This window comes from Lactuca sativa, chromosome 6 (genome assembly GCF_002870075.4).
Source record: "Lactuca sativa cultivar Salinas chromosome 6, Lsat_Salinas_v11, whole genome shotgun sequence".
Taxonomy (NCBI): domain Eukaryota; kingdom Viridiplantae; phylum Streptophyta; class Magnoliopsida; order Asterales; family Asteraceae; genus Lactuca; species Lactuca sativa.
In genome coordinates this window covers 131,142,205-131,167,168 of record NC_056628.2, presented here as the reverse complement: position 1 = coordinate 131,167,168, position 24,964 = coordinate 131,142,205, and the positions used below count along the sequence as shown (strand labels likewise).

At 35.5% G+C, this 24,964-nt stretch overlaps 2 protein-coding genes across 3 annotated transcripts; both read right to left on the bottom strand.

The window, feature by feature from the left end:
- Positions 1 to 404: 404 nt before the first annotated feature.
- Positions 405 to 7,698, bottom strand: LOC111880409 (CSC1-like protein At1g32090). 2 transcript variants are annotated; one of them, XM_023876836.3, is made up of 11 exons: positions 7,236 to 7,698; positions 6,492 to 6,644; positions 6,233 to 6,368; positions 6,048 to 6,149; positions 5,743 to 5,862; positions 5,563 to 5,643; positions 4,589 to 4,929; positions 4,048 to 4,293; positions 2,552 to 2,876; positions 1,113 to 1,346; positions 405 to 1,013 (listed from the first exon to the last, which is right to left on the bottom strand). In XM_023876836.3, exons 1-11 carry the CDS (start codon positions 7,547 to 7,549, stop codon positions 609 to 611), a joined length of 2,457 nt encoding a protein of 818 aa, XP_023732604.1. In that variant the 5' UTR covers positions 7,550 to 7,698; the 3' UTR covers positions 405 to 608. The 2 variants fall into 2 exon arrangements, with proteins under 2 accessions (XP_023732604.1, XP_023732605.1); XM_023876837.3 differs by lacking the exon at positions 7,236 to 7,698 and having other exon boundaries at positions 6,233 to 6,388; positions 6,492 to 6,627.
- A 12,586-nt stretch (positions 7,699 to 20,284) lies between these two features.
- On the bottom strand, positions 20,285 to 21,277 carry LOC111880438 (uncharacterized). The gene has a single exon (XM_023876874.1). The coding sequence runs from the start codon at positions 21,275 to 21,277 to the stop codon at positions 20,285 to 20,287; it is 993 nt and encodes a 330-aa protein (XP_023732642.1).
- Between the last annotated feature and the right edge of the window lie 3,687 nt (positions 21,278 to 24,964).

Below are 24,964 nucleotides of genomic sequence, written 5' to 3'. Positions count from 1 at the left end.
AAAAAAACTAAAAACCATGCCATATGAGCAATGTGCATCATAAGAAATTTAGAGGTTTTCTAATTCTTAAATTAAGCTTAGGAAAACAACTTCTAGACAAGGTTTTGAGAACTCTTTATGTCAATTAACTTAATTGATTTAACCTTTACACAAAGAGGAGGTCTTCCATATTTGAATGAGAAACTCTCATCCCATATTGTTCCTCATTTCATCAAGTGGTCATTCCAAATGGAAATCAGCAGAGAATTATATCGACTTTCAGAACAATATAATGGAATGATTTCTACAATAACTTTAGAAGAAACAACACCATCAAGAGTCCCTCCATGTATCTTTTCTTCTATATAAAAACCCCTTCGGTTTCAAAGAACCAAATTTGACCAAATTATACACAAAAAAAAACCTACATAATGTGCATCACTTTCTTCACTTGCAACATAAAATATATTGCAAAGATTAACCAAGATTACAATCATATAAACAAACCCTTATGTGGCTATGTCAATTACATCTCCCAACAATCACTATTCACACGACTATTTTGTAAAAATGGTTAGCAACTTACGAAATCAAAAGAACATAAAATACAAACTGATCTATGCTTGAACTCAATAACGATAGTAACTATGATCCATATTGTAGTTCTCCACATTGTGTTGTGTCTCATTGTATTGATCCATATTGTAGTGAAAGATGTTCTCATGGTGTTCATATCCATAGTGATAAACATTAGCCGGAGGTCCAACTTCATAGTGTTGAACAGTAACAGATTCTTCTTGTTCTTCTTGATCTAAATGATGGGGTGGAGAGGGAGAAGGAGAACGTGAACGAGAAACGGGTTCAGAAGCGAGTTGACTCGGTGTGTCAGGTGGGCTCTTCTCGACTCTAACCTCTACCAATTCCACTTCTTCAAAAGAACGAAAAATCGGGTGTAAGTAGGCATCGGCCAAGAAAGCCTTGAGATTGATCTCAGATTCAGAAGCTTTATCCTGTGTATCCTTCTCCATTGCTTCCTAAAAAACAAACCACAAGAAGTTTATAGGGAATGCGAAGTGCGAATTTTACTAAAATACCCTTCGTTATCATTGATGACAGAATTTTTTTTCGCTTACCTCGAGAGGGTATTCTCGGAAAGCAGGTTCAAAGCGATTCTTGCAGTATTTGTGGAAAGTTAGGGTTAAAATAGGTAATGCGACAAGCAATGGAGTCGAATTTGCAGCCTTTTTTGTGCCAAGAAGTCCCAATAAAAGCAATTGGGATATTAACAAGCTTGCGATTATACGAGTATGAACATGTGGCCAAAATGCAGCTGCACTCTCGTATTGTTGATTGTACACGTTAATTATCTGCATTTTGAAAAAAATAAATAAATAAATAAATGAAACTCTTTTATCCTTTAACATATACACCCCCACCAATGGGTCCCACAAACATGAGGAAGGTAAATCGCAACTTATTGGCTGTCACCTCATTACTACTAGGACAAAATAGTCGTATTTGAACATTTAGCACACTAGGTCACTTATGGGCTCTCACCTCAATTAGAGATGCACGCAAAAACCGGTTTCACTATTCAAAACCGGATCCAATCCGAAACCGGATTGGGTCAAAACCGGTTTTGACCAAACCGGATCGGATCAGATTTAAAACCGGATTTTCAATCGGATCCTAATCCTATATTCCAAATCGGATTTGATACCGGATCGTAAACCGGATTCGCTAAAAACCGGATCCAAATCCGTCCCAAAATCCAATTAAAACCCACTAAAATCGGTTTAAACCGGTTTCAAATCGGATTATAATCGGATTCGGATTTTGGTTGGAACCGGATCGGATTTTTACCGGATTCGGATCGGATTTTTGATGACGTAAGCGAAACCGGATCGGATCGGATTCGGGTTTTGTGCATCTCTACACCTCATTACTACTAGGGCAAAATAGTCATATCAAACAACATTGTTTCAATAAGATGCAATGACTGACTGAGAACTGACTAGGGGTGTAATCAAGCCGAGTCGAATCGAGCATTACCAAGCTCGAAACTTGACTCAAATACATAACTCCATTCAAGCCTTAATTTCAAGCTCAAGCTCGATAAAGTAATCAACAATTTCGAGCTCAACCCGACTCAGTTAACTACTAAGAAAATGAAATTACATTAATTTACAAATTACAATAGAAATGTGATTAAGCTTGTGAGCTCAACTCCACTCTAAATATGAATAAAACAAAGGGTAAATGTGTAGATATAACAATGCTCAATTAAGCTCACGAGCTTCACGAGCCGAGTATTTCAATACTCAAGCTCAGTTCGATAATATACTCGAGTAGCTCGAGCTCGACTTGACCCGAGTCGGTTTGAGTCGGTCTCTAAGTAATTACAACCCCAGATCTGACTAGTCAGCAACTATCAAACAGCCCCTGATTTTTTTAGGCTTTTGCTATAAATACCCCCTCGACTCACATAAATAGTCACATCAGGGTATACAAATAAGTATAAAAATTGCCGTTTTTTATTACAAAAACAAGAATAAAAGGCGACAAAAAATACCTGGTGGCGATAAACGAAGTACGCAAAGGCGAAAAACACGAGAATGAAAGGAAGAAGGATTGGAGTAATGACAGCATATACGATTCCCATAAGGAAGTATAATTGAAGAGAAGGAATAGTTTCAGGGAAATCAACACTCCCAGGATCCATTGCTTTTTCTCTATCGCGTTCGGTTTTTACAATGAACATGTTCTTTAAGTGATAAATGACCAACGGTTTTAACCGAAGAATCTCTGCTGCAATTCCAGCCCACCCATCAACCATTATATATGTAATAAAGAAAGTAGCCTTCATTGGAATTGACACCCCTATAGTCCTCGGAATCCTGTATTAAAATCAATGAACATGAGTTGAGTTAACCCATGTTTTGACAACCGGACCGGACCGGCCGGTTCGACCGGTTCGACCGGTTCAACCGGGAACCGGTCCCAGATCCGGTTCTTAAAGACCAAAAAACCGGTATTCGTTTGAACCGGTAAAAACCGGTCCGGTTGAACCGGTAAAACCGGTCAAAACCGGAAAAATATTCTTTTTTTTTCATTTTTTGTATTTTTTTTTATATAATTAAATATAATTATGACATCATCCGGTTTTTTAGACCGGTTGGACCATTTGAACCATTGAACCAGTAAGACGACCAGTTCGGTCTCCAGTCCGGTTTTCAAAACCTTGGAGTTAACTTTTGACATATAATTTCAAAACTAAGTTGCACTTTTCGTCCATATGGTTAATCAAAAGTTACGGTTTCAGTCCAGATGTTTGATTTAGTGTATATTCATTACATGTGTTATGTGGGCACTAAATGAGATGGTATTCCCCTACATTACTATATGTATTTAATTACAATTGGGAAATGAATAGTATACTCTTTGGGTTTGAGACTTTAGCCATAACACTTTCGTATGTTGGCAGGTTTGGTCCCTATGTAGAAAATAAATTACAAAAACTGTCACTGTACTTTACAGAAACGGTCCATGTGAAGATTTTTTTTTTACAGAAATAATTGATGTGTTTAAAAATTTCGTGTGTTGACAGGTTTGGTCCCTGTGTAGAAAATAAATTACAAAAAACTGTCCCTGTAGTTTACAAAATAGGTCCTGTGAGGTTTTTTTTAAGTAACGGTTCATGTGTTCAAAACTTTCGTATGTTGGCAGGTTTGATCCCTGTGTAGAAAATAAATTACAAAAACTGTCCCTATAATTTACAGAATAGGTCTCTGTGAAGATTTTTCTTTACAAAAACGGTCCATGTGTTTAAAAAGTTACAAAAATGGTCCTTTCCTTAAAGAAAATTTATAGACTACACCCCCTACAAGCAGGGGTCATATCACCATATTTTGGCGACTAAAATTGGAAAAAGACTATGCTTTAGGGACTACTAATGCGAAAAAGTATAACATCTGGATCGAAACGATAAATTTTCATGAAGTATGGGGATGAAATTGGAATTTACTCTACTTTTAATACATTTTGGAAAGGAGAGTAAGGAAATATTACTCTGTAGGGGATTGGTGAAGGAAAGAATCAAGCTGTTCAAAAGCTGTTCCTGCTACAATACTTCCCAAAAAGACATTCACAAGCATGAAATAGTAATATTTTGCAGCTGTTCTTCTTTCCAAAACTGAAAATGCCACATGTCCTTCAATTTTTGACATAACCATAAGAACAGAAGGAAGAATGTAAAGGAAAAACTTGAGAGCAAAACCAGGGAGAAAACCCTGGAGGAAAGATTTGATGAAACTCCTGAAAATTCAAAAAATTTAAGATCGTTTTAAGTTGGGTTCGATGCAATAAATAGCAATGTTCTTTTCATATATTTGTTTATTATAGAATCCAACTTTCATTTCTTCCTATTAGAGCATTATATATATATATATATATATATATATATATATATATATATATATATATATATATATATATATATATTGATAAATCTACCGATTTTAAGAAAAAGTATAAAAGTAAATTGCTATTTCTTGAATTTAGTGGTTTAATAAAAGTATAAACTTGAGTTAAAGATGAAGAATTTACTTACAATTCAACTACAGGCCTAAGGAAAGGAGCAACTCTTTCAAGACCTTCAAGATTGGCAAGAGATTGAACGAATGCAATGGGAATCAAGTAGAAGAATACAAGAGCAAAGAGTAATAATGATATAACAAGTTTACGGATGCTTAAGGAAACAAAGGGTATAGCAAGATTTTTCCAATAAACATCACGAGGTTCTGGGGCCCACTTTGTTAACCATAGAGTCGGGTTTTTGCTTTGATGTGTTTGTGCACATACTGCTGCCCCCCATCGAGTGTTGAATGATACAAATGCAGCTGGCATTATGCATTTTGGATCTTTTAGTACTTTTTGTCGCTCCATTGTCAACTATCATTTTAATAACAGGTAATAAATTAAACAAGAAAAGAAAAGATGTGAATTCGATCAATGTTTGGAACTAGAATTTAGCATGTTTGACCTTACGGGCCTGTTTGTTGTACAGTGACAGTGGCAGTGGCAGTGGCAGACAGACTGACAGTGACAAAGTGACAATAATAGTGACAAGTGACAAGTGACAGTGACAGTGACAGAGCGACAATAATAGTGACAATGACAATGATAATTGCAGACTGATAGTAACACATGACAGTGACAGTTACAGACTGATAGTAACAAGTGAGTGACAGACTGACAGTGACAAGTGACAGAGATAGTAGCAGACTGACGGTGACAATGAAGTGAGACAAAATTGCAATTTTTATCTCAACCGAAAATGTGGGACAAGGACTTGCTCTGGATCTTTCATTTTTGCAAAAAAGACGTGAATACCCTTCATATCTCATCATCAAAAGTCAAAACTATCCCTAGAATGTTTGTCTGGTCTCATCCCTTCCAATCATGTTTTGTGTAACAACCGTAGCCTACAAAGTCAAAGTATATTCCGGATGTTTCTAGAACAAATGAAATAGATATATTCATGAGGGAAAAAGTAGATAGTTTTAATAACTATAAACCACTTACTCTTTCATCAAACTCTTTAATTTGTTGTTTGTAGTATTCAACGGAATCTACCTTCTTACCCCAAAGTCCAAGGAAACCCGTCTAATGATCAAAAAGAAAATTAAAGTTAGTATTTTTAGAATTTAGAGCAAATTTAAGAAGCTCAAATAGGTTTCAAATTTGAAAATTTAGAGTAGCTACCTTCATAGTCGGTCGCTTTTCAGGGTTTCTTTCATATTTAAGTTGATTGTAGTCTAACCAATTTTGCAATCGATGTCTTCTCCTAACAAGTCTTCCAAACTTGTTTGCATTGTAAACAACCTAAAATTACAATAGTTTTGGTTTAATAGTTACATAACAAATATTCATCATACTAGTTCATGCTTGTGAATGAACTAGTATGTCAATAAGACAAAAAGTGCAACTTTTTGTCCTATCAAAAAAGGTGGGGATAAAACTCCTTTTCGATTTCTTTTATGTGCAAAAGACATAAATGCCCTTTTTACCTGGTGAGACAGATAGTGATCCGGGTGGTTCTTTTTAAAGAAACTATCAACACTATCGGATACAGAACGCCCCGACACATGTGGCACATTCCTCGCTAAAACCTACAAAAAGAAATTTAAACTCTTTAATACAAAAAAAATTATAATTTCATAAAACAAAAAAAAAAAAGACATTTTCAGCTTACTGTAAATTGTTCGGCTCGCCTACTTTTCGAAGCCAAAAACTTTAGTCTCATTGAAGCTACCATATCATATTCCTTGTAGAGCATGTAGCATATCCAAGATGTAAATAAATACATCATTGAAATGTGTGCAAAAAATCTGAAAGTAGAAAATATAACCTACGAGACATTAATATAACTGAAACGCGTTATTTGAGTGATATTAATTTGTAGTGTTGAATTTTATGTATAAAAATATAAATCGTGAAGAATTTAAACTTACTTCAGAGATTTCGGTTGAATATTTGATATTGAAAGCTTGTCGATGTTACTGACTACTAATTCTTTGCTGAGGAAAAATAAAGTCCCACCCGATACGTTGACTGGAACAAGAATCAAGAGTGCGACAATAGTGATTGGTCCAAAAATCTTTAAGCTGTCAATTACAATAAGATGATGTTAAAGATTAATTATTTATCCTGTTGTTTAACTACTAATCAAATGTCGTAAATACCCTTTTCACGAAGGAAGATAATCTTGTTGACCAAAATTAAAAAGCATAAAAAACTACTAATAATGGTTATGGGTATATATATACACAGGAATCAATAAGCTTTTCTCAATCGATTCACAATAAAGTCGAATATTTTACTATTGAAGCTCAAATTATGACAGATTCTACCATATTAACAAAGACCCATTAGAGAAAAAGATAAGATAGATAAGATAATCCCAAATTTCACAATCTTTTTTGAAGAGGAGTTGTCGAATTGTGATAACTTAAAGAACAGTAAAATCCCAATTCTCACAATCTTTCTCAAATAATTCACAACTAGCAAGAGTATAAGACTAATTAAGCTAAAATTATGAACAATTTGACATATTGAACGAAAACCCATGTAAATTTTCAAGAAACCGACATTAAAAGCCCGGACTTTCGATAAGTTTCTCCACAGAAATTGCGCAATTGTGATTTATTGTGGAAATAAACGAAACCCCATGTGAAGAAAAGGATAGTTAGAAGTACCCAAGAATGTAAATCCTCAAGAAAACAGCAGAATCAAGTCCAGCATGTTCAATGATCTCAGATTCCTTCATCTTCATAGCTTGAGGCATCCAATTAAGGAAAGTAAGGTAAGTAGCGAAATTGAGATTGACAAATTTGCCAACGAAGTTCCCCCTGTGTCTAGGACTACTCCTAGCTCCATTGATGTACCATTTTGGGAAGTAAACTCTGTCATTAACGGGTTGAAGTCTGAGAAAAGCAAAAGCTAAAAGGAATGCGAAAGCGCCGATGAGGTTTATCAGTGCAGAAACCCCAATATCCTCAAGACTTGCCATGAAAATGGAGATAGAAAGTTTAGAGAAAAAGGTAGATAAAAGGTGGAGATTGGAGAATGACAGAATGTGAAATCGAAAAGACTTCTTTTGATTGATACGAGTAACAGAATATTTTTGTGTAATGGTTCTTGTTTTGGTGTCATATGGAAGGTGGGAAGGGAATAGAAATGGGAAATATATTTTTTTATTTATAGTTTTTATTTAGTTTTTTAAAGGATTAAATCATTAGCATGATTGTTGCAATATTTTATGGGTAAAAGTTTAAAGAAATAGATTTTGGGTTTATTATATGGTTTGATCTTGCTTAGGTTTTTGGCAACTATCTTATCTTTTTGTAGCACTATTGATAGTGCAAATGCGGTGGATTTTTATTTGTTTTTAGGTTCACGGATTCCGTGACATAGTTGACAAAAACGTTCTCCCTTTTTATAATCACATTACCTTTTTGTCTTTAAAATACCATAAATTGTTTTTACTTCCTTTCTCTTAAGACACAAAATCAAAGATACGAAATTGAACAAACGTTTGTAATATGCACCGTTGACATATTTTTAGACTTTGGTTATGTTTTGAATAGTAGATAAAAATTAGTTGTTAACTGAAAAGTTTGTTGTTAACTGAAAATTTAGCTCATAAAATATTACATTTGATAAACTAGATTGTAAGTTAGTTGAGATATAGAAGAAAAAACACAAAATATGTTACGATAATAAGTTTTCGATTATTAATTAAGGTATATTTGAAATATTTTTAAAAAGTTTTTAAAAAAAATAGTCTAACTTTTTGAAAAACTACATTTACCTTGCCGCAGTTTAAAAAAGTTTAAAAATTAAATTAATTTATATAAGTTAGTTGACTAAACTAAACCTACCACCTAGTTATGCATTGTTTTGGACCTTTTGGTTTAATTAGCAGTTATTTTGGTTCTAAATATTTATACGCATGTGTATTGGCTTTTACAAGTGGGGAAAAAGATACAAATAGAGTGGTCAATTGGTTAATCATGAATTCTTTGTTGTGTTGTGTGTGACCCATGTGAGAGGGCATTTAATTGCTAATTTGACGCCATGATGTTGGCTTTATGGACCATATTTTAAATTTATCCAAAATTTGGTACAAAATAAAATTATATTTGTAGGATATATTGAAAATTTGAAAAAGGAATATAGATATCAAATGATTAAATTAAGCATGTGAAAGTTCATAAGTATTTTTACACCTACAACCAAGGACAATCACAATTAAATTGAGTTAAACATTATTTGAAAATTATATAATAGACTTATATTCGAATATCACAAACTTTTTGAAGAACTTGGTATCAAAACCGATCAATCAAAGTTTATTAAAGTTTTTGAATAAATACATAGAAATTTCCTATAACTAAGGAAGAATAAAACAGATGTCTACCTAATACATAGGAACAGATAAATACGTAAATTGGATAAAGAGATAACAACAAATTAATTTCAACACTCCTCCTCAAGCTGGAGCATGAAGATCATGAATGCTCAATTTGTTAAGTAAGAACTAGAGTCGTTCAGCACCCAAGGGCTTAGTAAGGAGATCGGCAATCTGGTGTTTTGATTCAATGCAGAGAGGCTTAATGTCATGGGAATCCACACGTTCGCGAACAAAATAGCAATCCATCTCAACGTGTTTTGTTCATTCGTGGAAGACAGAATTGTTGGCTATGTGGCGCGCAGCTTGATTGTCACAAAACAAAGGAGTAGGATCGGCTATATAAATATTGAAATCATGCAACAGCCATCGGAACCAAAGGACTTCACTAACAGTCGTTGCCATGGCCCTATATTCTGCTGTGGCGGAGGAACGTGAGACCACAGACTGCTTCTTTTTCTTCCAGGATATTGGGGAGCCACCTAAGAGTAAAATGCATCCGGTACATGATCTTCGTGTAGTAACACAACCAAGCCAGTCGTCATCACAATAAGCAGTAAGATGAAAGTCTCCATGTTTGGAATGAAAATTCCTTGACCGGGGGTAGCCTTGAGATAGCGCAAAATTCTAGTAATTGCCTTCATGTGTTCCTCACGTGGGTCAGAAACAAACTGACTCAAAATGTTTACAGAATATGCGATATCGGGTCTAGTAGCTTGTAAATACAACAAACGACCAATGATGTGTCGATATTGCTTGGCATCAGTTCGAGGACTGTCAAGGAATTTGTCAATCTTCATGTTTTGTTCCATGGTAAACGTACTAGGGCGACTACCAAGTAGCCCGTAATCTTCAAGAATGTCAATAGTGTATTTTCGTTGGCTCATGACGAGACCATCTGAACTTTGTGCTACTTCAATTCCAAGGAAATATTTGAGGGGACCCAAATCCTTGATGCTAAAGACTTTGTCGAGATGTTGTTTAGTAGAGTCGATCTTGGAAACATGATTTCCCGTGATGATAACATCATCAACATAAATAAGAACAACTGCAAACAAATCACCCTCTCGAATTGTAAAAAGAGAATGGTCAGCTCGGGACTTCCTATAACCAAAGTCAACTAAAGCATTAGTGAACTTTTGGTGCCATGTCTACAAGACCTGCTTTAAACCATATAATGACTTCTTCAATTTGCATACACGAGTGTCATCCCGTTTTGAAAACCCCTTTGGAATTTTCATATAAACATCTTCTTCTAGTTCGCCATGTAAAAAAGCATTATTGACATCCAATTGATGCAACTTCCAATTCCTTTTGACAGCGACCATTAAAAAACAACGAACTGTCATGAGCTTAGCAACCGGGGCAAAAGTATCATGATAATCCACACCTTCAATTTGGGTGAAACTCTTTGCTACTAAACGCGCTTTATATCTTTCGACGTCGCCATTAGGCTTATATTTAATCTTGTAGACCAATTTAGAGTCAATAGCATGTTTACCTTCCGATAAGTTTTCTAGAGACCACGTATCATTTTGTTCAAGGGCTTCAATCTCATTTTGCATAGCTTTTCGCTACCTTGCATCCTTCATGGCTTGATAAAAAGTTTTGGGCTCACTATTTTTTGTAATGGCTCCCAAGTAAGCTTTATGTGAGTCAGAAAAAACATCATATGAAACATAGTTAGCAATGGGATATACCGTCGAAGAAGGCTGATCAGGGGTGGTTTGCGTGTGGTCTATCGCAGGCGGCAGCTTGACATCAAAATCACGGAAGTGTGCTGGTTGACTTCTATTTCTTTTTGGTCTAGCCAGTTGATCTTCGTTGTCAAAGAGCATAGTGATTTGTTCCTCTTCAATTATACCTTGTGTAAATATGTTGTGAGGTTCAGACGAGCTATGAACTTCTCTTTCATCTTCAAAGTTTTGCCCTGTCAAATTGCTTGAAGAATAGGTTTCCTCATCAACCCGAAGACCCTCTTCACTAAAACCACTTTCAACGGTGTCTTCATGCCATGTGGGAATTTCAAAGGAATCCTAATTGTAACCCTCTGTTAACACACTGTCACGCACGTATTAAGCAAATAAATTATCACTGCTGGTTGCACTAAAAACATAGCACAGGGAAGCAGGGTCGAATCCTCAGGGACACAGCCTAATGGTCAATGCCTTTTTGCAGCAGGCACATCTAGTCAAGAAACAAAATATAAAAGGGGGGTTTTGATTAAAACTAATAACTAGAAATGCAGTGATAATAAAGTAAACGAAAATCAATAATAAAAATGGTTTCAGCTCTGATGTGACTTTCCTAATCATGCAACTGATCCAGATCAGATTATTTGAGATGTGTTCTATCTAGGCTGGTACTGAGAAAAACTAACAAGCTCTAGTAATTTCTCTTTTACCTAAATTAGTTAATCAAAACAAGCTCTTCAATTAACCCTAACTTTTTACTGTTCAATTAAACAAGCTCTTAATTAAATCAGAAAATTTGCTTTAAGTTCTTTGTAAAATTCCCAGCAATACCCAATACTTCTCACAACCTCGGAAGTGTAAAGATATGATTTTTCAGTTTATACCATAATTAAATCCCAAAACGGAACCAATTTGATATTTGTTACTTTTACCAATTAATTAGAACAATTACGGATTCTATTAACTGATTAACTAGAATGATAAAACCCTAGCTAGGTGATCAAACTAACAAGAATTCAAATCAAACATTCATTAAGCTCAAAAGTGAAGAATCTAGATAGAAACACAAATCAAAAAACCAGATCTAATGATCAATCACATGAAAAGTACTTGTCTTTTGCAGAACTGAAAACTAGGGTTTAGCCATACATGGCTAAAATCTTATCTAAAACAATAAAAAGAAACATTAAACTACTAAATCTTACTAAACTAAACGTAGGAGATGATCCACAGTCTTCAGATCTTCAGAAATCGATGAAATCAGAAAAGAAACGCCTCCAAAATCGTATTTCCGTCATCTGGTACCTTTGGAATCGCGAACTTAGGTTACAAGAATGCTATCAAGGTCTATTTATACGTCCAGCAGCAAAAACGGCGCATCTGCGATCACATGTACACAACCTGCGATCGCAGGTTTTGAAATAAACGCGTCTGGTGCCTTTTTAATGAAGTAGGATGCTATTTTGACACTTTTTGGCCAACCTGCGATCGCATGTATACAACCTGCGATCGCAGGTATTAAGTTTTCACTCCCGGATGAATTTTGGGCACAAAAGAACCTTGAAGGCAACCTGCGACCAAACCTGCGATTGCAAAAAGGATCACCTGCGATCGCAAGGAGACAACCTACGATCTCTAGTTGTGCCTATGACGTCCTAAATTTCTTCTACTTTTCCGATCATTTTGAATCGCATCAATCGGAGTTACGGTTCTCGAGATATGGTCAAAATACTGACAGGGGGTCAAAGCTGCCAACAACATCCTTTAACTTTAGATTGCATATTCTATCTTCGTGTGATCAATTCAATCGAATGTTTATTGACCAAAGCATCTTCCAAATGTTCCTCATAATCCTTCATAAGTCCCAAAATCCATTTTAAGCTCCAAACGCGCATCCAACTGCTCCCAAAGCACAGCTCCACTCGAACTATCTGAAATTGACATAAAAACATGAGCAGTACGGGAATTCTAACAAAATACATGAGCTGAACATTATTTAAATAAATGGCATGCAAATGTAAAAATATGATGCTAAAATGATGATAAAAACTACTCTATAAGATGCATAAAATGACATCTAACAAATCTCCCCAAGCTTAAATCTTACTTGCCCTCAAGTAAGAAAAAGAATAAAACATTATAAACAAATGGAAAGATGTAGATGACATAAAAAGGAACATAAAATAAAAACTATAGCAAGATTAAGGAAACTAAAAATTTAAAATTTATCAAAACACTACTCTCTTTTTTTTTATCACGTGATCAGATTTCACAACGAGGAAGCTCCAATGAAATCACTACCTAGAAAACAATCTCAATACTTTATATTAATGGTTCACAATTATATTTAATAAGTTAAACCAAACTTGAGCAAATAATTTTTACGCTGAATTAAATTTGTGAAAACAATGTATTTTTAAAAATAATTTCACGAAAATTCGTTTATAAAAACTTAGCTTGACTAACCCCTCCTTTTTTTCCGAACTCGTCCAGTAAACGCGGTAAGCTCCATTATGGACAGAAAATCGAAGCTTAATCCTATGATTCCACTATCGAGGGATCAATCTCATTATACCACAGGTCTTCTTTGTCTTGATGAACTTTTGCTATTTAACTTGCATGCTTCTTGATTTCGACTTGAACTTGACTTGGATTTAACTTTGAATTGCAGATTTCTTCAAGTTGCTTGATGTACCATTTCTAACATATATTGACTGGGCACAGATTTTACTTTGAGGCCCACCATATCTTCAATATTTCAAAAATGATAATAAATTGTGGGTATAACAAGAGTTCCCTCCTAACCTCAAAAGGCGTAGAAACTATAGGGTTCAGTACTTCAAGGAATGATAAGGGTTATCCAATCTAGGTTCTTTTTAAGGCATCAAAGGAAATTATTTTCAAAACACGGTTCGTTTTTCCATCCCACACTTCCATTGTAAAAATTATCCAACTCTTATGTTGGTTCATATTGAAAACATTTAAAGCACTTGAAAAGATAAGTCTTAAAATTGAGTGTAATGAGATTGTTATTTTCAGTAACTAACACACTTCATCTTAACAGAGCTATCGAATGTAAAAAGATATCCTCATCTTATGTAAATTTTTTAAAGATTTTTTTTATTTTGTTTTGGAATGCAGAAAATGGAAATAAAAATAACTATAAATAAAATCTTTTGGGTTATTATTTTTTTTTTACTTTATGAATGCAGAAAAGATAAAAATAGAAAATAAAATATTTTTTGGATTTCGAATTTTTATATGCAAATGCAATGAAAAAAAATAAGATTCAAAAATAAAAATAAAATTTGAAAAACTAAAAAATTTAAAATTCTTAACGAAAAATGCAAATTTTTACACTAACCCCCTCCCCAAGCTTAAAATGATGCATTGTCCTCAATGCTTAGTGAGGAATGAACAGCTCAATAAAGAAAATAAAAGCAAAAATGTGCAGCTAGGAAAAAATGTACCTGATAAGTTGGTTGAAATCTGATTTTGACCACAATGTGACGAAAAATCTAAATTCCAGTGACTTTGAAGATCCTTCTCTTTCCCCAAGCTTGCTTGGGACTGCGATCATCTTTTTATTGAAAGCGGAAAAATATAAAAATTAAACATCGGGCTTCCTCCCGGAAAGCCGCCCTTTTTAAAGTCGTTGGCTCGACTTTGCCCAACCAGATCTTTAACTGGTGTGGTTGGGACTTCTCTGAAGCTCAACTCTTTTCCTTGTAACTCCAGATCCCTTCAAATATGACAATATGGGTAGATCTGGAACTTGTTCAGCAAACTGGAAAGACTCCAGATTTTTATCAAATGACTCAAATTTTAGATTTTTGAGCCGTTTTCTTTTTCCATTCTTCTGGACAGCACCCAACTTCTTCTTTTTCTTTTTTAGCTTCATGTTTGAAATCACCTTTTTCTCATCTTCCCCAAGCTTAGCTTTTTCCATCAGCTTTGTACCAGTTCCTCCAGCAGAATTCACATTATCTTTCATCTCCCCAAGCTTATCTATGCTCAGCTCCTTTATTGTATAATTATCTAGTTTCCTGTCTAAAAATAAATCTTGCACAAAACCATTAGAAAAATCACAGCAGTCCTCAAAAAAAGGACTGCTGATACCCAGATAATTAATAGAAAATTTATCAATTGGAATTTCAGCATCATTTATTTTAAAGTGCACAATATCACCATCAAACTCCATAGAAAGAGTACCAGCAACAACATCAATCTTGGTTTTAGCAGTTTTCAAAAAAGGTCTTCCCAAAATAATTGAGTTTGCATCTAAAGTGTCAAAGTTTCCCATGTCCAAAATGTAGAAATCAGCGGGAAAAATCAAATTATCCACTTGAAAAAGAACATCCTCCAGTACACCTTTTGGGTGTACTGTTGAGTGGTCAGTCAACTGTATAATTGTCCCGGTCTTTTGTAAAGTTCCAATTTTTAATTTTTCAAAAACAGAATAGCGAAGGACATTAACTGAAGCTCCTAAGTCAAGCATGACTTTTGGAAAATTAAGTTTCCCCAATTTACAAGGAACTGAGAAAATCCCCGGATCCTTGCAATTTTGAGGTAAACTTTTTTGTAAAATAGAAGAGATATTTCACCAGCTTTTACAATCTCATTAAATATCATTTTTTTCTTTGAGTTGCATAAATTTTTAAGAAACTTAGCATAGTGAGAGATACGTTGGATAATATCTAAAAGTGGGATATTTACCTCAACCTTGCGAAGAATTTCCATAATATCGTCATCATCTCTTTCGCGCTTCGTACTCTTCAGTCTTGATGGGAATGGAGGTAATGGCTTGTAGTCCTTCAGAATTGGCTTGGTAGTGTTGGAGTTTCTTTTTCTTCCAATTTTTCAGATTCTTCTTCAACCAACACCTCTTCAAACACTTTAGCTTCAACTTCTTTTTCTATCACTTCCACATCTCCTTCTTCTATTAGAACCTCTTCAAACTCTTCTTCATCTTTGTTTTCTAGTTCAGATAAGCTTGGGCCTTCATATGTCTTTCTGCTTCTCAAGGAAATAGCACTTACATTATGCTTTGGATTATTTTCTATATGCCCTAGTAACTTTCCTTGAGACTCCAGACGACCCACAGAAGTGGCAAGTTGAGACACTTGTTGCTCCAGATTCTTGATACTAGCTCTAGTTTCGGTTTGGAATGCTTGGGTGCTTGTGGCAAGACTCTTCACTATATCTTCTAAGGCCATGTTGGAACTACTGGGTTGATGTTGCAAAGGCTGCTGAAAATTCTGGTGCTGAAAATTCTGTTGATTCTAAAAATTTTGTTGAAAACCCGACTGCTGAAAATTTCGATGCTGCTGAAATCCGGGTGGAGGCTGAAATTGTTGTTTCTGCTGATAATTATTCTAAAAATTCTTTAGGTAGCCCCCAACAGCTTTGAATGTAACTGTATCCTCTTGCAATATTGGGAACATATCTGTAGGGTGATCAATCTTCAAGCAAATCCCACATTGCTTCTTTGCAGAGGCTTTTTCTTTAGTCAAGAACAAAACAACTTTCGTCAATTCAGATATCTGAGCTTCCAGATGAACATTGCTGACTTTCTTAACACCCCTTGGCTGATCTGGATACCACTTGTCTTCATTCCTAGAATGTTTAGACTCGATCGCCGGCTTTTCGATTAGCTCTCTGATTTCAGTTGGGGTCATGTCTGAAAGTGACCCTCCACTTGATGCATTTATAAGTCACCTCTCCATGGGTATCAAGCATTCGCAGAAACACTGGTACAACTGATAATCACTAATGCCATGTTGAGGGCATCGGACCAGCAGCTTCTTGAATCGCTCCCAATAAGTGTGGAGAGCCTCTCTTTTTCCTTGCTTTATACCAAGAATCTCTCTGCGCAGGTTTGACACTTTCGCCTTAGGAAAATATTTCTCTAGAAAAATTTTGGCGAATTCATTCCAGCTTGTTATTGAACCAGACAGGAGGTCATATAACCACTCTTTTGCTGCATCTTGAATGGAAAATGGGAATGCCATTAGTTTGATCTGGTCTTTAGTAATCGCATGTGGCTTCATTCCAGAACAAACCACATGAAATTCCTTGAGGAATTTATGTGGGTCTTCGTTTTCTAGTCCTCTAAACATAGGGAGAAGGTGTATCAACCCGTATTTAAGCTCGAAGGTTTGGGCTTCCGGAAAAGTGATATAGAGGGGCTGCTGATTGACCTCTTGAGTGGCCCACTCTCTAAGGGTCTTTTCTGCTTCGTCTCCACTCATGGTTGATCCTTCAGATTCGGTTTCTGAAGAGTCTGTGGTTTTAGTTTTAATGGAAGAGAGTGGGAAGTAAGTTTTATATGGGCTGTTTTGAGGAGAAGATGGGGGTACTTTTGGAAAATACGGATCTGATTCGTTCCACAAGTGCCTTGTGGTGTGGAGGTTTCTAGAGGTAAGGAGGATGATGAACTAAAAAGACCATCTGATTGTTTCTTTCTTGATGCCTCTTTTTTCAGTCTCCTTGCAGTTCGCTCGATTTCTGGATCAAAAACTAAAGGTGTACCTGAACGAAAATTTTTTGGCATAAAACTATTATAAAGCACTGTGTCCCCGGCAACGGCGCCAATTTGTTAACACGCTGTCGCGTACGTATTAAGCAAATAAATTATCACTGCTGGTTGCACTAAAATATAACACAGGGAAGCAAGGTCGAATCCTCAGGGACACAGCCTAATGGTCAATGCCTTTTTGCATCAGGCACATCTAGTCAAGAAACAGAATTTAAAAGGGGGGTTTTTTATTAAAACTAATAACTAGAAATGCAGTGATAATAAAGTAAATGAAAATCAATAATAAAAATGGTTTCAACTCTACTGTGACTTTCCTAATCATGCAACTGATCCAGATCTGATTATTTGAGATGCGTTCTATCTAAGTTGGTACTGAGTAAAACTAACAAGCTCTAGTAATTTCTCTTTTACCTAAATTAGTTAATCAAAACAAGCTCTTCAATTAACCCTAACTTTTTACTGTTCAATTAAACAAGCTCTTAATTAAATCAGAAAATTGCTTCAAGTTCTTTGTAAAATTCCCAGCAATACCCAATACTTCTCACAAGCTCGGAAGCGTAAAGACATGATTTTTCAGTTTATACCAGAATTAAATCCCAAAACGGAACCAATCTGATACTTGTTACTTTTACCAATTAATTAGAACAGTTACGGATTCTATTAACTGATTAACTGGAATGATAAAACCCCGGCTAGGATGATCAGACTAATAAGAATTCAAATCAAAAATTCATTAATCTCAAAACTGAAGAATCTAGATAGAAACACAATTCAAAAACTAGATCTAATGATCAATCACATGAAAAGTACTTGTCTTTTTAGCCATACATGGCTAAAATCTGATCTAAAACAATAAAAAGAAACATTAAACTACTAAATCTTACTAAACTAAACGTAGGAGATGATCCATAGTCTTCAGATCTTCAAAAATCGATGAAATCAGAGAAGAAATTCCTCCAAAATCGTATTTCCATCGTCTGGTACCTCTGGAATCGCCAACTTAGGTTACAGGAATGCTATCAGGGTCTATTTATACGTCCAGCAGCAAAAACAGCGCATATGCAATCGCATGTACACAACCTGCGATCGCAGGTTTTGAAATAAACGCGACTGGTGACTTTTTAATGAAATAGGATGCTATTTTGACACTTTTTGGCCAACCTGCGATCGCATGTACACAACCTGCGATCGCAGGTATTGAGTTTTCACTCCCGAATGACTTTTGGGCACAAAAGAACCTCGAAGGCAACCTGCGACCAAACCTGCGATTGCTAAAGGGTCACCTGCAATCTCAGGTTGTGCCTATGACGTTCAAAATTTCTTCTACTTTTTAGATCATTTTGAATCACGTCAATCGGAGTTACGGTTCTCGAGATATGGTCAAAATACTGACAGGGGGTCAAAGTTGCCAACAACATCCTTTAACTTTAGATTGCATATTTTATCTTCGTGTGATCAATTCAATTGAATGTTTCTTGACCAAAGCATCTTCCAAACATTCCTCATAATCCTTCATAAGTCCCAAGCTCCATTTTAAGCTCCAAACGCGCATCCAACTGCTCCCAAAGCACTGCTCCACTCGAACTATCTTAAATTGACATAAAAACATGAGCAGTACGGGAATTCTAACAAAATACATGAGTTGAACATAATTTAAATAAATGACATGCAAATGTACAAAATATGATGCTAAAATGATGATAAAAACTACCCTATAAGATGCATAAAATTGCATCTAAAACCCTTTTTCTTCAGTTTCATATAAGGAAAAACCTTTTAAAAAAAACGAACATCACATGAGACTACAACCTTTCCATGTTCCACATCATAAACTTTGTACCCTTTGGTGCCAATAGGATAACCAATGAAAACTCATGGTCTTCCTTTTGGTTCAAATTTTTCTCCCCCTGTCACTGTACTGTGGTAATAGGCAAGACATCCCATGGTTCTCATTCCCTCATAATCAGGTTTTTCACCAAAAATAATTTTGTAAGGAGTTTTATGGTGTATAAATTTAGATGGCAATCTATTAATGATGTAGGTAGCTGCATCAATACATTCACCCCGGAAATTTTTCGATAGGCTTCCTTGGAACATCAAAGCGCGAGCTGTCTCGAGTAAATGGCGATGTTTGCGTTCCACCACCCCATTTTGTTGGGGTGTGTACGGGCACGTAGTTTCAAAGAATATTCCTTCTCATGAATAAAAATCTTTCATTTTGTTGGATGTGAACTCCCCTCCGTTGTCACACCTAATTCTTTTAATTCGCTTCCCAAAGTGAGTTTCAATCATCTTGTGAAAGTTAATTAAACAATCACTTGCCTGAACCTTATGTTTAATAAGATAAACCCAAACAGCACGGCTATAATCATCAACAATGATGAGGAAAAAACTTGCATGAGTTGTTGAAGGTTTTCTATATTTTCCCCACACATCACAGTGAATAAGTTCAAAGCATTCATTAGATTTAATGAAACTCTTAGAAAAACAGAACGAGTACGTTTCGCTTTCACACAAGCATGGAAAACATCGTCTTTAAAGTTAAAGGAAACGTTTTTCAAAAAATCAATGTGACTAAGTTTCGAGATAGTGGCATGACCAAGTCTCGAATGCCAAACTTCTCCATGAGTCTTCAAATTCATGGCTTTTCTATCATCCTTTAGCACACTCATTTGATATAGACCACGCATGCATTTACCCGCTCCAATCAACTTCTTCGAGTGTAAGTCCTACATTATACAAAAATCCAGGTAAAAACCACCAAAGCAATTTAGTTCCTTTGATGGTCGAATCACGGGATAATAGATTGCAATTAAATTTGGGAATATATAAAACCCCTCCAATTTTAGTTTCACTATTTAGGGTGGTATCACCTGTAGCTTCAAAAGAGATGCTTTCTCCATTTGGTATTACCACGGGTGTTTTAGAATAGGCCTTTGATAGATTTTCAAGCATATCACATCTGTGAACTATGTGATCAGTCGAGCCTGAATCAATGATCCAGTCATCATTTTTCGCATTGGACTTACCTGCCATGTTAGCTTTGCGTGATACATCACCTTGTGTCTTGTCATTTAATTCTGAAAGATGCTTCAACAAAACCTAGTACTGATTGTTAGACAATGCTCCTATGTTGGATGCTTCACTGTCGACATGTGCTACTTTTGATTTGCCTTTCTCATTCTTCGTTTTTCCAGGCCACCAATCTAGATATCCAATAATCTTGAAACAACCCTGTTTCTTGTGACCATCTCGATCACAAAAGGTGCAATGTTCCTGTCTGGAATCCTTTTGCCCACTTTTATCTCCAATATTATTTTGCTTATTAACATTATTGCACCTTTCCCGAGAATGAGTCTGGAATGCAGCATGTTGAACATGGATTTCCTTGGATGCTACAATTGATCGTTGTTGCTCATCTTTAGACGCACGCCTGTAAGCCTCTCTGAGTGTGGGATTTGGTTTCATCGAGAGGACTTGAGTTCGAATGGTTGAGAACTCATTGTCAAGGCCCATAAGAAACTCATATAAATGTTCCTTTTCTTGAAATTCGTTTAACCGTTTTCCGATTTCACAAGTGCATCGACCACAAGTACATCGGGGTGTGGTTAAGACTGAGGATATCTCATCCCAAAGGCTCCTAAGTGTCGTATAGTAGGCTGAAACAGAATTGTTACCTTGTCTTTTTATGGTGATCTTTTGTTTCAATTCGTATGCACGGGGAGCAGTCTCCTTACCGAAACATTCCTTTAGATCAACCCAAATTTTTGCTAAGGTATTGGCGTATTTGACACTGCCTCTGATTATCTTCTCCATGGATGTCATCGGCCACCCCTTTATCATGGCATCACATCGCATCCATGGCATGTAGGTGTTGTCCATTTCATTAAGCTTCGGAATGGTTCTGTCTACAAAACCCATCTTGTTCTTTGCAAACAGGAAGTTTGCCATCTCTTGGACCCAATCAATGTACCTGTTGTCGGTGAGGGGATCGTTGGTCTGCATCTGTCTTGCCGAGTCGGAGGCATGGATGTAATGCGGTGAGCTACTGTCAATTGTTTCATTCTTGGGGTTTGATGTTTCTTCGTTAGTCATGGCGCTGGACTTAGGGCTGACAATTTATCTGGGTATCCTGCACTGATACCATCAAGAACTTGGTATCAAAACCGATCAATCAAAGTTTATTAAAGTTTCTGAATAAATACATAGAAATTTCCTATAACTAAGGAAGAATAAAATAGCTATCTACCTGATACATAGGAATAGATAAATGCGTAAACTGGGTAAAGAGATAACAACTAATTAATTTCAACACTTTTATATTTAAGTAATTTGGATTTTTTTTTACCAAATGATTGTAGTTATAAAAAATATTTACAAAAATGATGTAGCTTGAAAATTATTTACTAAAAGGTTGTAAAATATATTTTGGAAATATGTTTTTTATATTAAAAAGAAATTTGAAGTATATGAATCCATGTTTCTTCCTTGTCTTCTCTCTCACCCGTCTTCTTCACCATTTGTTGCCCACTGGAGCTAATGATCCAGTGTCATCATCCTTGTAATCAAGCGATTCAAAAAAGTTGTTGAACTCTCTCTTTACACGACTTTTCACAACGTATCATCTTCTTCATCGTCTCCAATGTCCTATTTTGCCAAATATTAAGTTGTCGAGTCGACACACCCTCTCAAATCCGATGACAGTGGTTACCTCCCACCGGTAAGTTAATCTTAATGTGTAAGAGGTAACTTCACTGGTCTTCTTCACCTCCATTTGTGATCTGTTTTCTTTTGTAGAAAGAAGCAACAAAATCAAATATTGGAAAGCATTTAAGGAGATTCACAATTTTTCTAGTCATATATTTGCGATCTGGTTTTCTTGTTTGGATCAAGCAGAAAAAAAAATTGAAGATTAGAGAACATTTTAGGCAATATTTTCCAATTTCTTTTAAGATAAATGCTATAAAATTAGTCCATTGTGGGAAAGATTTCCCTATTGTCGTCTCAAATTTATCACCATTTTAAACAAAACGGTTATTGCTTTATGTTGTTGGTTTCATTATAAACTCCCCATACACTACTATATATATATATATATATATATATATATATATATATATATATATATATATATATATTGTGCTATATGGAGGAAGGACAAGAAATGAGAAGACATATGAGAAGGAACTTCTACCACTGCCAACTAACTATTTTACGAATACAATCACATACAACAAAAATTAAACAATCTTTCGACTGGAAGATCCTGCACTACAACGGTTGGACTAAGATAAGAGTTGCACAATAGAGCCAAATCAAACACTCTAAAACTATTTAATCTTTATGGCATGAAGCCTAACGTATTCATTTAATAGTTAATTAACATCAATATAAGCCTCACATTACACAAAGCAAGCAGCATTTAAGCAAAAAATCCAACATGCAACAAGGCATCATAAATATCAGGCAATTCTAACACGTAATTCTTGAAGATCCTTAACCCACTCAATACCATGCATCTCTAAAAGTTCAACTATCATGCATATAAAGACATCTCTCATAATCAAGCATCCTATCATGCACTCCTGAGCATATCCTTAGTCTTATTCTAGCATGCAATCAACATATAATCACATTAAAGCATAACATTCGTGTATGGGTGTTTTGGGAATTACGTAATTAAGCTCGGCTGATTGTATGCATCACAACCTTTTTTCTTTGTAAAAACCTTGTATAAAAATCGTTTTATTTAAAAAAATATTTTATTAATCCTCGGTTTGAGTTTAGACACACTGGTAAGTGTGCCCAAATCCCTCAAACCAAGCTCTGATACCAACATGTAATGTCCCAAAAATACTAGGAAAAAGATTTCATTTTTAGTAACAACCTAAACCATTCATTCATTGTTCAAAGATAGCCAAATTGTAATATGTTTTCAAACATCAAAGTAAATCATAAAAAGATAGTGTGAAATAAAATTCTAAGGGATGCAGTGCAATCAAGTCAGGTATTTCCCTTTAGAACCAGAAATACAACATTTAAAACATGAAATTGTAAGCACAAAGCTTAGTGAGCTCCCTTAAAATACCACATACTATAACATTGAGCACCGCCCAACATAACAGGCCCCGCCCAACGTAACGGGTCTCGTCCAACATAACGGGCCCTGCCCAACATAATGGTCCCCACCCACCGTAACGAGTGTCGCCCAACACAACGGACCCCACCTAGCATACAAACGGGCCTCAACCAACACACAATGCAAAAGTCACAAAGACAGTTAGCATCCTACATCGTATTATGAGAAGACTTACCTGATTCTATCAAGCAAAATCCTGACAATGCTATTTTTGCGAGACATATGAGCTTCTCCCTCTTCTGCACCCCTACAAACCATACCAAATAACTCTACTTAGATTACTTCCGGATCACACGTATATTATACTTTATTTTTACTTTTATTTCTCAAGACTTCCTTGAACTATCATGTTGGGTACCCATACATAATTTTTTCATCTTTTATTCAATCTTAGGGCATGAATGATCCCAAACATATGTTTAGGGGCTTACTTCTCGTTTTAAACACTCACATCCAAGTAATCTGAAACACATGATTTTGATTATATTTTTAAGGGTCAAACTTTAGTTAAAACTCAAGTTTAAAGGATTAAAAGTGTTTAAAAGTATAGCTCTTCGGTTTGTGAATTTCGAGACAAGACTCGGGAAAAAGGTTGTCATTTCTTGGTTCTAGACACCAACATAAGATCCAATGAATTAAGAATGCTAAGAGTTATTCCTAAAAACCTTAAACAAGGTTAAAAACAAAATTTTAACCTTAAACAAGGTTAAAAATAAATTTCGAAGCAATCTGAGGCTATATTTTTTTTTTTTCAAAAGTACGATATTGCTCCTCATTGGCGAGTCTATTTAATCCAAAGGTGAGTCATTTGACCCACCTAGTTTTAAAATGTTTATTACAAGTTATATATAAAAATCATTTGTGACATGACCTAGTATGTTTTATAAACAAAGATTTAAAAGCCCATGTTTTATATTTTATTAGCCCAAAGTTGAATACATTTAGTCCAATGCATTTAAAATCGGATAATAAAAAGAATTAAAAAAATTCATCGTATTCCTCCCGACCGCTGGCTCACTGTCGTTTCCTTTGACGCCACCAAACCGCTGATGAGCGACAACCTTCCCATTTAGTCTCCGCCACCGCCACCGATAATAACAACGCTAGATCCGACCCCCGACAACAGTCTTCAACTTCTTCATATCAGGTTTGTAAACTATAATTGATTAATTTCTTTAATTTGGATTATGGTTGATGCTTTGATACATTGTTTGAAATCAGAAATTAATGGTTAGTAATTGATTAATTTATGTAATTTGATTGTGTTTGATAATTTGATAATTGATATAGTGGCATTGGGAGGTGTAACTTGTTGGAATTAGCATCGCTCGTACCAATCCTTAATGACAACGCATGTATATGTATGTACAAAGTCGGAGTAGCGAACGTAGCACACCGAGAGCAATGATTACGAGTAAGAGTCGTGTCTTACTTAGTGCATTGGGTCGTGCCGGTCACGTTAGTAGTGAATGGGGTCTTGCTTTGGGGGCTTTGCGGTGAATAAATAGCCCCTAACGAGGAGGTATTACTTTAATAATTACAACGATGGTGAGCGGTGAGTAATCATACATACTTATAAAGCTAGCATTTTTCTTGAATCTCATGCATTTGAAACCCCCATTCTTTTTTCCTTTCACCACATT